The 13392-nt window shown below is 41.2% G+C and overlaps 1 protein-coding gene across 1 annotated transcript in view; it reads left to right on the forward strand.

The window, feature by feature from the left end:
• LOC308168785 (Y+L amino acid transporter 2) overlaps window positions 1-3491 on the forward strand; it is a gene marked incomplete at both ends in the record, with an annotated part of 9546 nt that extends 6055 nt beyond the window's left edge. The window contains 3 exons of the mRNA XM_080543426.1: window positions 228-377; window positions 1756-1939; window positions 3397-3491. Coding sequence (XP_080399552.1) covers window positions 228-377; window positions 1756-1939; window positions 3397-3491 — 429 coding nt within the window. The remainder of the gene's footprint in view (window positions 1-227; window positions 378-1755; window positions 1940-3396) is intronic.
• Window positions 3492-13392: the final 9901 nt, after the last annotated feature.

Consider the following 13392-nt stretch of genomic DNA (forward strand, 5'->3'; position numbering starts at 1 on the left):
GTGCAGCTCAAGAATACAGTTCCCACATTAAAAACACACATAGGTCACATACATTAAATACATACAATAAAAACAGACAGACATAGCAGTGTTTATAAAATGTAGTGCCTATTTAAAAAGTCCAGTCATTTAAAAAATAATAGTAAAAAAAACAGTGTTATGGTTTGTTGTGTGTTGCTTTTCATCTTTTCCTATATAATAATAAAGGAAATGAACTGTGTTTGCAGGGGGTTATGGGCCTGATCTTCCTGTGTGTGGAGGACGTGTTCCAGCTCATCAACTACTTCAGCTTCAGCTACTGGCTCTACGTGGGTCTGTCTGTGGCGGGCCTCATCTACCTGCGCTACACCCAGCCAGACAGACACAGGCCCGTCAAGGTAACCTTCTGTCTGTCTGTCTGTCTGTCTGTCTGTCTGTCTGTCTGTCTGCCTGTCTGTCTGTCTGTCTGTCTGTCTGTCTGTCTGTCTGCCTGTCTGTCTGTCTGTCTGTCTGTGGCCGGCCTCATCTACCTGCGCTACACCCAGCCAGACAGACACAGGCCTGTCAAGGTAACCTTCTGTCTGTCTGTCTGTCTGTCTGTCTGTCTGTCTGTCTGTCTGTCTGTCTGTGGCCGGCCTCATCTACCTGCGCTACACCCAGCCAGACAGACACAGGCCTGTCAAGGTAACCTTCTGTCTGTCTGTCTCTCCGTCTGTCTGTCTGTCTGTCTGTCTGTCTGTCTGTGGCCGGCCTCATCTACCTGCGCTACACCCAGCCAGACAGACACAGGCCTGTCAAGGTAACTTCCTGTCTGTCTGTCTGTCTGTCTGTCTGTCTGTCTGTCTGTCTGTCTGTGGCGGGCCTCATCTACCTGCGCTACACCCAGCCAGACAGACACAGGCCTGTCAAGGTAACTTTCTGTCTGTCTGTCTGTCTGTCTGTCTGTCTGACTGTCTGTCTGTGGCGGGCCTCATCTACCTGCGCTACACCCAGCCAGACAGACACAGACCTGTCAAGGTAACTCTCTGTCTGTCTGTCTGTCTGTCTGTCTGTCTGTCTGTCTGTGGCGGGCCTCATCTACCTGCGCTACACCCAGCCAGACAGACACAGACCTGTCAAGGTAACCTTCCGTCTGTCCGTCTGTCTGTCTGTCTGTCTGTCTGTGGCGGGCCTCATCTACCTGCGCTACACCCAGCCAGACAGACACAGACCTGTCAAGGTAATGTAGTGGTTTTATATCATGTTATACTGGGAAATGTAGGTCTCTCTACAGTTTGGCAAATCTAGCACTCAAGGAAGGCCCATTTCCTTCTTGTAAGGGATGGGCCAAGATCTGTGGCGCAGTGAATAATTCTGACTATGGACAGGGCCCATAACTTGTGTAATCACAGATTTGTATAATATGATTGGTTCCCAAGAATGGTGACCTCATGACCAAGGACAGTTCTATAAGTATGAGTTGCACCCATCGTTGGGGGCTGCTTCTTGCTTTGGGCCATTGCTTCTTGCTGATTGGTAACTTGGCTTAATAAAAGGCCTCTTTGGAGACAATTGATCTAAGCTCTTTGTGCTTTGTAAGTTCTACTAAATCTATTAAGAATCAATTATAACCACAACAGTAACTTTCCGTCTTTCTCTATCTTTCTGTCTGTCTGTCTGTCTGTCTGTCTGTCTGTCTGTCTGTCTGTCTGTCTGTCTTGAGACATGCACACATCAGAAGGTGGATGTGCATGGTTGTATACCGCTTGCTAACCATTGTTTTCATTTTCCTCATAGCTCAGCCTGTTCTTCCCCTTCGTCTACTGCCTGTGCAGTCTGTTCCTGGTCATCGTCCCTCTGTATTGGGACACCATCAACTCTCTCATAGGCATCGGCATCGCCCTGTCTGGAGTCCCTGTCTATTACGTGGCCATTTACCTGCCTGAAGACAGGAGGCCGAAGTTTATAGGCAGGCTAAACGGTGAGGATCTTAAGCACTTTATCACGTTTACATGATACATTGAAGATACAAGGTTGGCTTTGAAAAATCCATTGTTTTGAATGAGACAATGCACACGGCGTGCGATGCGATATTGTCGCACGACAACATTCGATTCTCAATTCACACCACCGAAGTCAACAACACGGCCCATCTCATATGGGATTACAAGACACCTATATTACATAATAATAACAATCGAGCATGTAGGCACAATATGCCCAGTTGTATCTTGTAGAAATTGCGGAAGCAAGGCAAGCAATATTGGTAGAGCCTATAGTAATCAGCCTGCCTGGTCCGACTTCGGTGGTGTGAATTGAGAATCGAATGTTGTCGTGTGACAAAATCGCACGCTGTGTGCATTGGCCTTAACCAGTAACCCCAAGGCCTCTGGTTCTGTCCCCTGACGTGAGCCTGTGATTGGAGGATCTACTACATGATTTATAACATGACAATAAGAAAATACTGAAAAATAAACTAAGAAATAGCTAGTAATACTCCACAATTGCCAAACTAGCTACTTATTAAACACTTATAACTTATAAGCCACAAATGTGTACTTTATGGGGCGGCTGTGGCGCAGGAGGTAGAGTCGCCGCCTAATAATCACAAGGTTGGCAGATCGGCGGTTCGAGCCCCAGCTGGCCACATGTCGAAGTGTCCTTGGGCAAGACACTGAACCCCAAAATTGCTCCCAGTGAGCGGGCCGGCGCCTTGCATGGCAGCTTGCCGCCATTGGTGTGTGAATGTGTGTGTGAATGTGTGAATGAGAGGCCGTTGTAAAGCGCTTTGGAGCAGCTTTGGAGCAGTGAAGAAGGCGCTATATAAGTGCAGTCCATTTACCATTTACCATTTATACAAGTTCCCCATACTAAAGTGTTACCTATAGATTAGTCAGTTAGACACGGTAGAGATGGACTTTTCATGAAATACACTTCAATGTACTAAGAGGAGCTCCGCCTGAGTTGTTGATGAACAAAGGCCACCTTGTAGGCAAGAGATGGGAACATCTAGTCTCTAATCAAAATGGCTGTGAGAAAAAACCTCTAGGCCTACTGTGGTGACCTTACCTTCACCATAGCAGTCACAGTTCCACCGTTACAAATCGATCTGTTTTATTACCACCCGTCCATGTTGACCTGCAAACCGGTCCTCAGTGAATGAATTGGGTCATGGTTCAACTGAAGAGGTTAGGGGAGGGTTGGGGAATGGGTGATACGCCATTCTCCTAATTCCATGTCCCAGAGTGTTACTTACGTAGGAAGCTGTACGTGACTGACCGTCTTGCATGACATTTAGAAATGAGACATGTATTGCAACACATTTTTGGCTTTATCTACATGAGCTCCAGTTGACCCCTCCTTTACCTTCTCTCCCTCTCTCTCTCTCTCTTTCTCTCTCCTGTCTCCCTCCCTCCCCTCTTCCGTTTCCCTCGCCAGCAATGGCCACCAAATACACCCAGATCATATGCTACTGCTGTCTGACTGAACTAGATGTGGAACCAGAGAAGCTCGAGGACAATAAAACCCAGTGAGAGATCCTGGTTCTCAGCCCCCCTCTCTTCCTCCCTCCCCGACCCATGCACGGTGCACGTGCCTGGAGCACAGAACCTACACTGCAATGCATGGACAGAGGCAGCACCAATGGGTACACCCCCGTCTTCATGGTGGGGACATCGCCATTGTCAGTTTCAAGTACGATCCACATGATCGTAAAAAGGCTCAACAATGTCTGGAGACAATAGAGGAGCTGGTGGAAGATGTGCGGAGGAACGGACGGGTTGGAATTGTGTTTGATTGTTTTGATTATGTGAATAATACTGTTGTCGTGGATATAATTGATTCTTAATAGATTTAGTAGAACTTACAAAGCACAGAGCTTAGATCCATTGTCTCCAAAGAGGCCTTTTATTAAGCCAAGTCACATGAGCGCAGAGAGAAATGAGCCGACCAATAAGCAAGAAGCAAGCAGGAAGCCCCCAACGATGGGTGTGACTCATATTTATAGACCTGTCCCTGGTGATGAGGTCACTATTCTTGGGAACCAATCATATTATACAAATCTGTGATTACACAAGTTATGGGCCCTGTCCATAGTCAGAATTATTCACTGCGCCACAGATCTTGGCCCATCCCTTACAGGAAGGAAATGGGCCTTCCTTGAGTGCTGCTAGATTCACCACTACTGTAGAGAGACTTACATTTCTAAAAGAGACTAAGAAAAGTAAGGCAAGGCAAGTTTATTTGTATAGCACATTTCATACAACAGGGGCAATTCAAAGTGCTTTACATACATTATTTAAAAATACAGCAAGAGGAGCATAAGAAAATACAAATTACAATGAATAAAAGCAAATATAAGAAGTAAATAGATAAAACATTTAAAAACATGGGGAAAAAAGACATTGATAGAAGTGTTTGTGTTTAATCATAACTGGTGCAAAACATGAAGGTTTTTTAGCTTAGATTTAAATATTTTAAAGGTTTGGGCCTGTTTGATTTCTTCAGGGAGTTTGTTCCAGGAGCATGCAGCAGCGTGACTGAAAGCTGCTGCACCGTGTTTTGTTTTTACTCTTGGAATTATTAGCTGATTAGTCTCAGCTGACCTTAGGGACCTTGCGGGAATATAGGGTGGGAGGAGATAATGCTGTCATATTGCCCATTTGTAACAGAAGTGAATGTGAAACTAAATGTTCTTCATGAAGTGAATGAATGATGTTGATACTCCCAAGTTTACCTGGTTATTTATTTGGACTAACCCTAACCCTATCCCTAACCCTAACACCAACATCTCACAGTCCTTTGTTTGTGTCTGTTTGTGTCTGAGTCACAACGAGTGTCGACTTTAGGTGGCGGTCTCACAATATTGTAATGATTTACAAACATAGCCTATTGGACAATGTGCATGCTAAACAGCTCATAGCACTTATAGTCCTGTATGACTACGTTATATGCTAACTCAAAACAGGGATCTGATCATCTAAGATGTTATAGTTTTTATGTTTTGTCATTGTAATTTGATCAAAACTCATGGAATTTGATGTAAAACACCCTAATGTTTTATAAGTTTAATATTTAAATGACCTAGTTTTTGTATTACCCCCAATGAGATCATAAGGATTTGTTTTCTTAGGACCTTTTCTTCTTATATGTTTTACTCTTCCTTAATTAGGTTATAAAGTAGTGAAGTGGCCCTTTAAATCGCCAATTCATAGGGTGCTTTCAGGGCCGGTCCTAGGCATAGGCGAACTAGGCGGTCGCCTAGGGCCCCAAATGCCTGGGGGGCGCCAAATGGCAAAAAATAATAATTCACATTTAAATAATTTTGTCTCAATGAATTTCATGTCTCTATGAAAATATGTCTCAGCCTACTGTCTATGTTTGTCTTGAAACCATTGTTGTCCATATTTTTACTGTTGAATGTGTGGGTAGTGATGAGGCAGTACTGGTGGCTTAATGTGGTGGTGGTGGTGGTGGTGGTGGCGCCCCTAAAATTTGGGGGGGCATCAAATCATACTCTCGCCTAGGGCACCTAAATGCCTAGGACCGGCCCTGGGTGCTTTAATAGCAACCTTGCAGCAGAGTCTCTGCACCGAGCAATGTTTGCGTGGACATGTTGCCATGCTTGAGTCTTGAAATAGATTGTGGCGGGCTATTTGTAAAGTATCCCCTTCAGACATCCAGAGATAGTTTAGAGTCTGTGTCAGTCTATATACCTAGTCTGAACTTCATGGGGGCATTAGGCAACATGTCACTTGCGTTTTGTGTTACAAACCCTTTTCAATTTGTTTCGTCATCCTTCAAAGTACTACTACCCCTTTTCTCTCCCTTTCTCACTCTCGCTCCACCCCCCCTCTCCTTTCCTCCACCCCCCCTCCCCCTATGACAATCTTTTTTCTCACTCTCTCACTTTCCTTTTCTAGTCCATCCGTCTCTTTCAATCCCTCTGCCAATTTGTTTTCACCCCAAGCATCACTTCCTTGATTTCGCTAACCAATTTTTTTTTCTTCTCTTTTTTATGCATAGTTTTGTTTCACAAACATAAAGCTGTCATATTACATCATATCTTTCTTTCTTGTTACCTACCATTTTCTGGTGTAAATAAATTAAACCTGCAATATTTATTTTCATATCCACTTTTGACTTTGCCATTTCATTGCATCAAGTCACATTGAGTTTGACCTGCTTTCAATGTAGCATCTAATTCATCTTAATATAGCCTTATGTCTATAAATAACTTTGGTGGTAGCATAACTCTGGGTCCCAATGTCCAACTTGGATCATGGAAAAGCATCACCCTTACATCACAACTCTAGCCCATTCAGTAGCAGATGTTCAAAGCACAACCAAGCACAGCTAACCCAATCTTGTCACTGGTGTCTTTAACAGCACAATATCCTGCTGTCTCCAGATGGTGGAGACACAGCACAGCCTAACTCTAGACCCCCCAGCCCTGCACAGCACAGCCTAACTCTAGACCCCCCAGCCCAACCGTTCTTACCTCCAGAGTTGGCTCTTTTGGTCTTTACTTATCCCTCGGAACTTCTACAAGGTAATCTGAGTCTGAGAAAGGCTGCACAATTTTTATTGCCGAAATGCAGTTTAGCCTCTAACCAGAAGTGCAAATAGTGATATAAAGCATGATATTAAAAAAACATGATAGAGATAGGTACAGTATGGCAAGTTAAGGTAGCTATGTACAGTATGGTATGTACAGATATAGTATCAGTAGTGGCTATATGAAAGCAGGTATGCGCAATGTGCAAAAAATATGTTATGTGCAAAGGTAGTATTGTAAACAGCAGTAGTGCAAAGGGGAATTGAGTGTTTACATTAAACAGGGGTGTGTGCAACTAGCAGTAGTGCGATGGCTTGATTGGATTGACCACAGTGGTCGGGGGGGTGGAGGGGTGAACTGAGATTCATACGTTTCTAACAGATTATGTATACTTGAAATATGTTATGTTATACTGTATATATTTAAATATACATATAACATTATCTGAAATAATAACTTTCAACACATTTACAATGTGATCTTAGTCCTATTCAAAGCGACTGTCAAATAGTATGAAGTATATTAGAATCTAGTCTGTTAATAATATATCACTGGCATATTTATTAGCATCATTATTTATTATGTTATTATTTGTTACGGTTAGCAACTTGATACACATAGCATATGTTATGATATATGTCATATATAAGATATTATCTTCTTCAACTGTTTTCAATCTGCACTTTCATAATTTGGAAAAAAACTGAAAAATGACCTTGCACTACTTGAGGACTCTTTCACCAGACCTTGCCACATGCATTATGTTTTGCCCCTGGAAAGACTTTCGATATCGGGATGTACTTTTTATTGTGTTCTACTATGTTATTTACGAGGCCGCTACTATCATGAAGCAGTTATAGTGCATTCTTCACAGGATCTAAGGTAGAATCTGCAGGCACAGTCTCCCCAGGAACAATATGCATTATGACATACCGTGAGCTTCGAATTATACGGTTCTATCTCCATTTTTGTCAAAATTGAGTTTTTTACATAATCTGATCCATTAGGTGTTTATTAATGCCTGTGTGGTGTTATTTTTAAAATGTTGACATTTTGGAGTTAGTAATTAATAAAATACAAAGGTTCCATCTCACAAAACATAATGGAATGTAAAAACTTTGACGCTCAATATCTCTGAACTGCCCTAAACGGAGATAGAACCTTATCATTCTAAACGGAGATAGAACTTTAGAATTCTAAGCTCACGATACAGCAAACCATACATTAACTTTAATATGATTGGTCAATGTTGAACAATACAGTACATACATACAAGTGATACAGTAAAGGTTGATACAATCCCTTCAGGAAACATCAAGAGGACCCAAGAGGTCTTCAACATTCTCCTCTACTGGGCCTCTCACACACTCACATGCTCTGGACTATGCTAATCAATGTTGCACTGCACATTACACATGACATGACTGTTTTGGTGAGGTTGGCTACATAGTTGTGCTTTTGCTGCCCTTAAAAGGCCCAGGCTCCAATGGAAAGATAGTCAAAGGAAGAAAGTCCACACAGCCAACACACATCCTAAAGGAGAGGTCTATCTACTCCACCATGCATAACAAAACCCTATTTGTGGCGTCAGTTCTGATATTAGGGGTCACCATCGGCAGCTGTGGTCCGGCTGCGGAACCCAACCTCCACGCACAGTGCAAAGTGATATGGTATGGAGTCACGTTTATTACTGTTTAAATGTATTTGAAGAGTTTTCGTGAGCTTAGAATTATAAGGTTCTATCTCCGTTTAGGGCAGTTCAGAGATATTGAGCGTCAAAGTTTTTACATTCCATTATGTTTTGTGAGATGGAACCTTTGCATTTTATGCATTACTAACTCAAAAATGTCAACATTTTAAAAATAACACCACACAGGCATTAATACACACCTAATGGATCAGATTATGTAAAAAACTCAATTTTGAAAAAAAATGGAGATAGAACCTTATAATTCTAACGTCACGAGTAGCTATGTTACCTTATTTGCTTACATATGAATCCAGTTGTAATCTATCTTGATTATCTAGATTATTCTATGATAATTGTAACACGACCAAACATTTAGCAAATGAATGTATAGCATTGTGTGTTTCAATGTTTTGTTACAGTTGATCATCTATCAGACAGAAACAATAACACAGGCTTGTTTTAGCTGAAGACTGTAACAACTTAGTATTGTCTTAAATTATTTTTTGTAGCCTTCTTTGTGTATGCTATTTGAATGATAGATTGTTATAAAAATCAATGTTTCTCATTTTCAGACCTCAAAAGTCAGGAGCCACCTGTTGTGTATTAGACAACCAGTTACTGTGTATCTCAGTCTCAAATGAACGGGAAGGATGTTCCACTGCCTAATGTTCTCATCTTATCTGGTGCCTGTCTGCCTCATTTTCTAATCTTATCTGGTGCCTGTCTGCCTAATTTTCTAATCTTATCTGGTGCCTGTCTGTCTTTCCCATTCATTTGGGACTGAGGCATTTGCAGTAAAATGAATCTACACAACTAATGGCATAGGATGAAATCTCCCCTCATCTTGACATAACATTTAATTTTGAGGTCAGAAAATATCAGACAAACTTTGGTTTTTAGAGTCAACTATCGTTGTAACAATAAGTGGGGTTGTGCATATAAATGTTTTCATTCCATATAATATGATTGTTGGCAGATCATTTCAAACTGTACAACATTTTAATGAAAAAGCTTTTGAAAATTGTTTTACTTTATGGAGATTTATAGATGGAGTCTATATCCTATATATGGATACTATATACATGTTGTGGTTGTGTGAGTAACATCTAATCGTGCTCCTGGAACTGAGAGAGCTTGTGATTGATTAGACAAGGATAACGTTTGATATTCGAATCATATGACATCCTGCGTTATCAGATGGTCAAACATGGTCAAATTCAGATTAGACAAGGTGCATGTGACTGTACTCTTCACCCCGATTTCTCACACCTGTTATGTTTGACGTGCATAGACAGACAGTGGCCTACACACAGGATCACAATCTGTAACTTTGAGGCGAATGGAGAGAATGGAAAGAATGGAGAGAATGGAGAGAATGGAGAGAATGGAGAGGGGTAGAGAGAGAGATTTCGCCTGTTTATCTTTTCTATGTTGTATAGAAGACATCTTCTGAGACATCTTCTGCCCCTCACCACTGCGTCTCCTAAAGACACCCGCTTTCCCCTCTACTGTGTCCCTAAAAACTTCTATTGCCCCCCTTGTACTGTTTCTCTGTTTCTCCAGTGTAAAAAAAAAATAGAAGAAGGTGATAGGAGAAGGTTTGTCCTTCTATCAGTGGCCCCGGGCCTGAGCTGGATTACTCTTCCTGCTACGACTGGTGGATTGATGATTCACTTGCTTAGTATTCAAATGTATTGATTGTATGTCGCTTTGGAATAAGGCGTCTGCTAAATGCCAACAATGTAAATGTATAGTATCTGCAATATCTATATATTTTCCGTCCCTGTTCCCCTTCGGTCCTCAGGCTGTTGGGCGCCCCATGCCGGGACGTCTACGTGGCCCTGGTCAACCAGATCAAAGCCTGGTCAACTCGGGCCAGCTGTGAGTCTGGAGGAGAAAACTGCTTGTATGAGGTAGCCATTATATGTACAGTACAGTACCTTCATCCTCTACACTTCGTGACGTTAGAATTATAAGGTTCTATCTCCATTTTTGTCAAAATTGAGTTTTATTTGACATAATCTGATCCATTAGGTGTTTATTAATGCCTGTGTGGTGTTATTTTTAAAATGTTGACATTTTTGAGTTAGTAATTCATAAAATACAAAGGTTCCATCTCACAGAACATAATGGAATGTAAAAACTTTGACGCTCAATATCTCTGAACTGCCCTAAACGGAGATAGAACCTTATAATTCTAAGCTCACGACTTTAGACGCACAACATTGATTGCAGTGTTTATTTTATATATCACACAATCCTCTGACATTGCTTGTATGAGGTAGATAATAAACAAATAATATTTGTTTCTTTATAAATGTAACTCTACCCCCTAATTGATTGTTTTGATAGTGGTGGGCAGTTTTTATACAAATCATCATGCAATCCTATTTTCTCTTGTGTCCCAGCTGGTGTCCGCATCGCCTGTCGAGATCCTAGCCAGGCACACCTCTCCCACCACTCAGTACATATACGACCTCAGCTTCGGCATGTTTCCCCCTGTGGACAATGTGTGCCGTGTGACGGTAAGCCGGCTGTTGTGGATATAATTGATTCTTAATAGATTTAGTAGAACTTATAAAGCACAAAGAGCTTAGATCAATTGTCTCCAAAGAGACCTTTTATTAAGCCAAGTTACATGAGCGCAGAGAGAAATGAGCAGACCAATAAGCAAGAAGCAATGGCCCAAAGCAAGAAGCAGCCCCCAACGATGGGTGCGACTCATATTTATAGAACTGTCCTTGGTCATGAGGTTCTTCTATTCTTGGGAATCAATCATATTATACAAATCTGTGATTACACAAGTTATGGGCCCTGTCCATAGTCAGAATTATTCACTGCGCCACAGATCTTGGCCCATCCCTTTACAGGAAGGAAATGGACCTTCCTTGAGTGCTGCTAGATTCGCCAAACTGTAGAGAGACTTACAATTCTCTGTATAAATGATATAAAACCCCAACACGGCTCCTTCAGGGTCAAAGGTCACCACGGTCACCTCAGTTCTGGATCAAAGTCAGTGAGTGAAGAATGTGGCATAATATAATATGCCATGAAATATGACATTTCAGAAAACATGTCAATGTTTGTCTCACTCACACACACACACACACACGCACACTCACACACACACACACACACACACACACACACGCACACACACACACACACACACACACACACACACACACGCACGCACACACACAAACAAGCTCCATTCATCCAACCTGTTACACAGAAATACACACAGTGGCCATCTCTCATGTGTTTTATCTCAAACTTAAACTTTTATCTACAGGCTGATTCAATCTCAGAGTCCTGGGCAAGCCTAATGGAACATGGCTCAAACTACTGTAGCCTCAAAAACCTGATAAAAGGTGAGAGCATCTCCCAACTGCATCCGGTAACCCAACTAACTGTCTATACTGCTACACTATTGCAGTGACTTGTAATTGTAGTGATAGTGTCTTAATTTGTCCAAACTTTAAGGATATAAACCATACTTTAGAGTTTGGTCGTGTCTCTATATGCCTTCAGTAGACTGTTTCTGTCTTCTCTCTCCCTCTTAGGGGGTCTGGATATTTCAAGTTTAATAGTTTAAAGCCATAGACTACTGACAATGTACCTTTTAATTCTTCAATGCAGTATATCCTTCGTTCTCTGACCCTGTCCATGTCTATCCCCTCGACAGGAAGTGCACTCGATCAGGTCGATGGATTCAAGGAGTACACTAATGAGTGGATTTGTCTTGGCTACAGCTTAGCCAACTGTACCATCTACTGATTCTATGACTAGAATCATTCTTCTGCCGTATTCATAACAAAATAAGTCAAATCTGTGTTAAGGCCAATGCACACGGCGTGCGATTTTGTCGCGCGACAACATTCGATTCTCAATTCACACCACCGAAGTGTGTGGGTGTGAATGGAGAATCGAATGTTGTCGTGCGACAATATCGCATCGCACGCCGTGTGCATTGTCTCATTCAAATCAATGGAATCGAATTCGCGGTGCGACAAAAATCGCCGTGTGCATTGGGCTTTACAAACAGATGCCTTAATGCTTTAATGAACAGGGTACATTTCCCTTCTGTTCATACTGTGTCTGTAGATAACGAACAACCTCAAAGAGGGGGGTAGTGGTGGTCTAGTCATGGATAGTGAGTTGGACTTGTGATCGGAAGGTTGTGAGTTCAAATCCCGCCTGAAACCACACCACTACTAGTGTGTCCTTGAGTAAGGCACTTAGCCCTCAGTTACTCCAGGGGGAATGTCCCTGTAATTCGTAATTGTAAATCGCTTTGGATTAAAAGCGTCTGCTAAATGGCTAAATTAATTAATTCATTCAAAGAATATGTCAACATTCGAGTCATAAGATTGTGGTATGTCAATGTAATTATTTCAATCATAACGTTGTTTAAATATATGTAATACAGTGCCCTCCACAATTATTGGCATCTTTTGATAAAGATTAGATTAGAAAAAAAAAGGTTGTAAAAAAATCCCCTTTTGGTGAATTAGCATGTCACACTGAAAACAATGAGAAACATCCAACCTTTAATTTAAGTAAACTTATTCAGAGAAAAAAGAAATCTGTCATCAAGAAATAATTATTTCTAACAAAACCATTATTGGCAGCCCTAGACATTCTTATGAAAATAAATTCTTATTAAAAAATATAACTGAAGCATTTTTTCCATTTATATTTTACTTTTAAGTTATTATACTTTACTTAAGTTGATCAAAGTGTTTAGGAACTTAAAAGTCGTAATCCATGAATCCATCATTGTCTCTCCTTTTTACATTGTGTTTATTACATTCATTAATAAATTAGTGTCCCCAGTTTGGTTCCCCTATTCCTTTACTAGGTGTGAGTACAAAGGACTCGTGACGTTAGAATTATAAGGTTCTATCTCCATTTTTGGTCAAAATTTAGTTTTTTACATAATCTGATCCATTAGGTGTTTATTAATGCCTGTGTGGTGTTATTTTTAAAATGTTGACATTTTTGAGTTAGTAATTCATCAAATACAAAGGTTCCATCTCACAAAACATAATGGAATGTACAAACTTTGACGCTCAATATCTCTGAACTACCCTAAACGGAGATAGAACCTTATCATTCTAACGCCACGGTATGAGTACAAAGGTGAGTGTACAGATTGTATGGTAACAGGACCTCATTTGTAAGT

Source organism: Nansenia antarctica (genome assembly GCF_963989245.1).
Source record: "Nansenia antarctica genome assembly, chromosome: 12".
Taxonomy (NCBI): Eukaryota; Metazoa; Chordata; class Actinopteri; order Argentiniformes; family Microstomatidae; genus Nansenia; species Nansenia antarctica.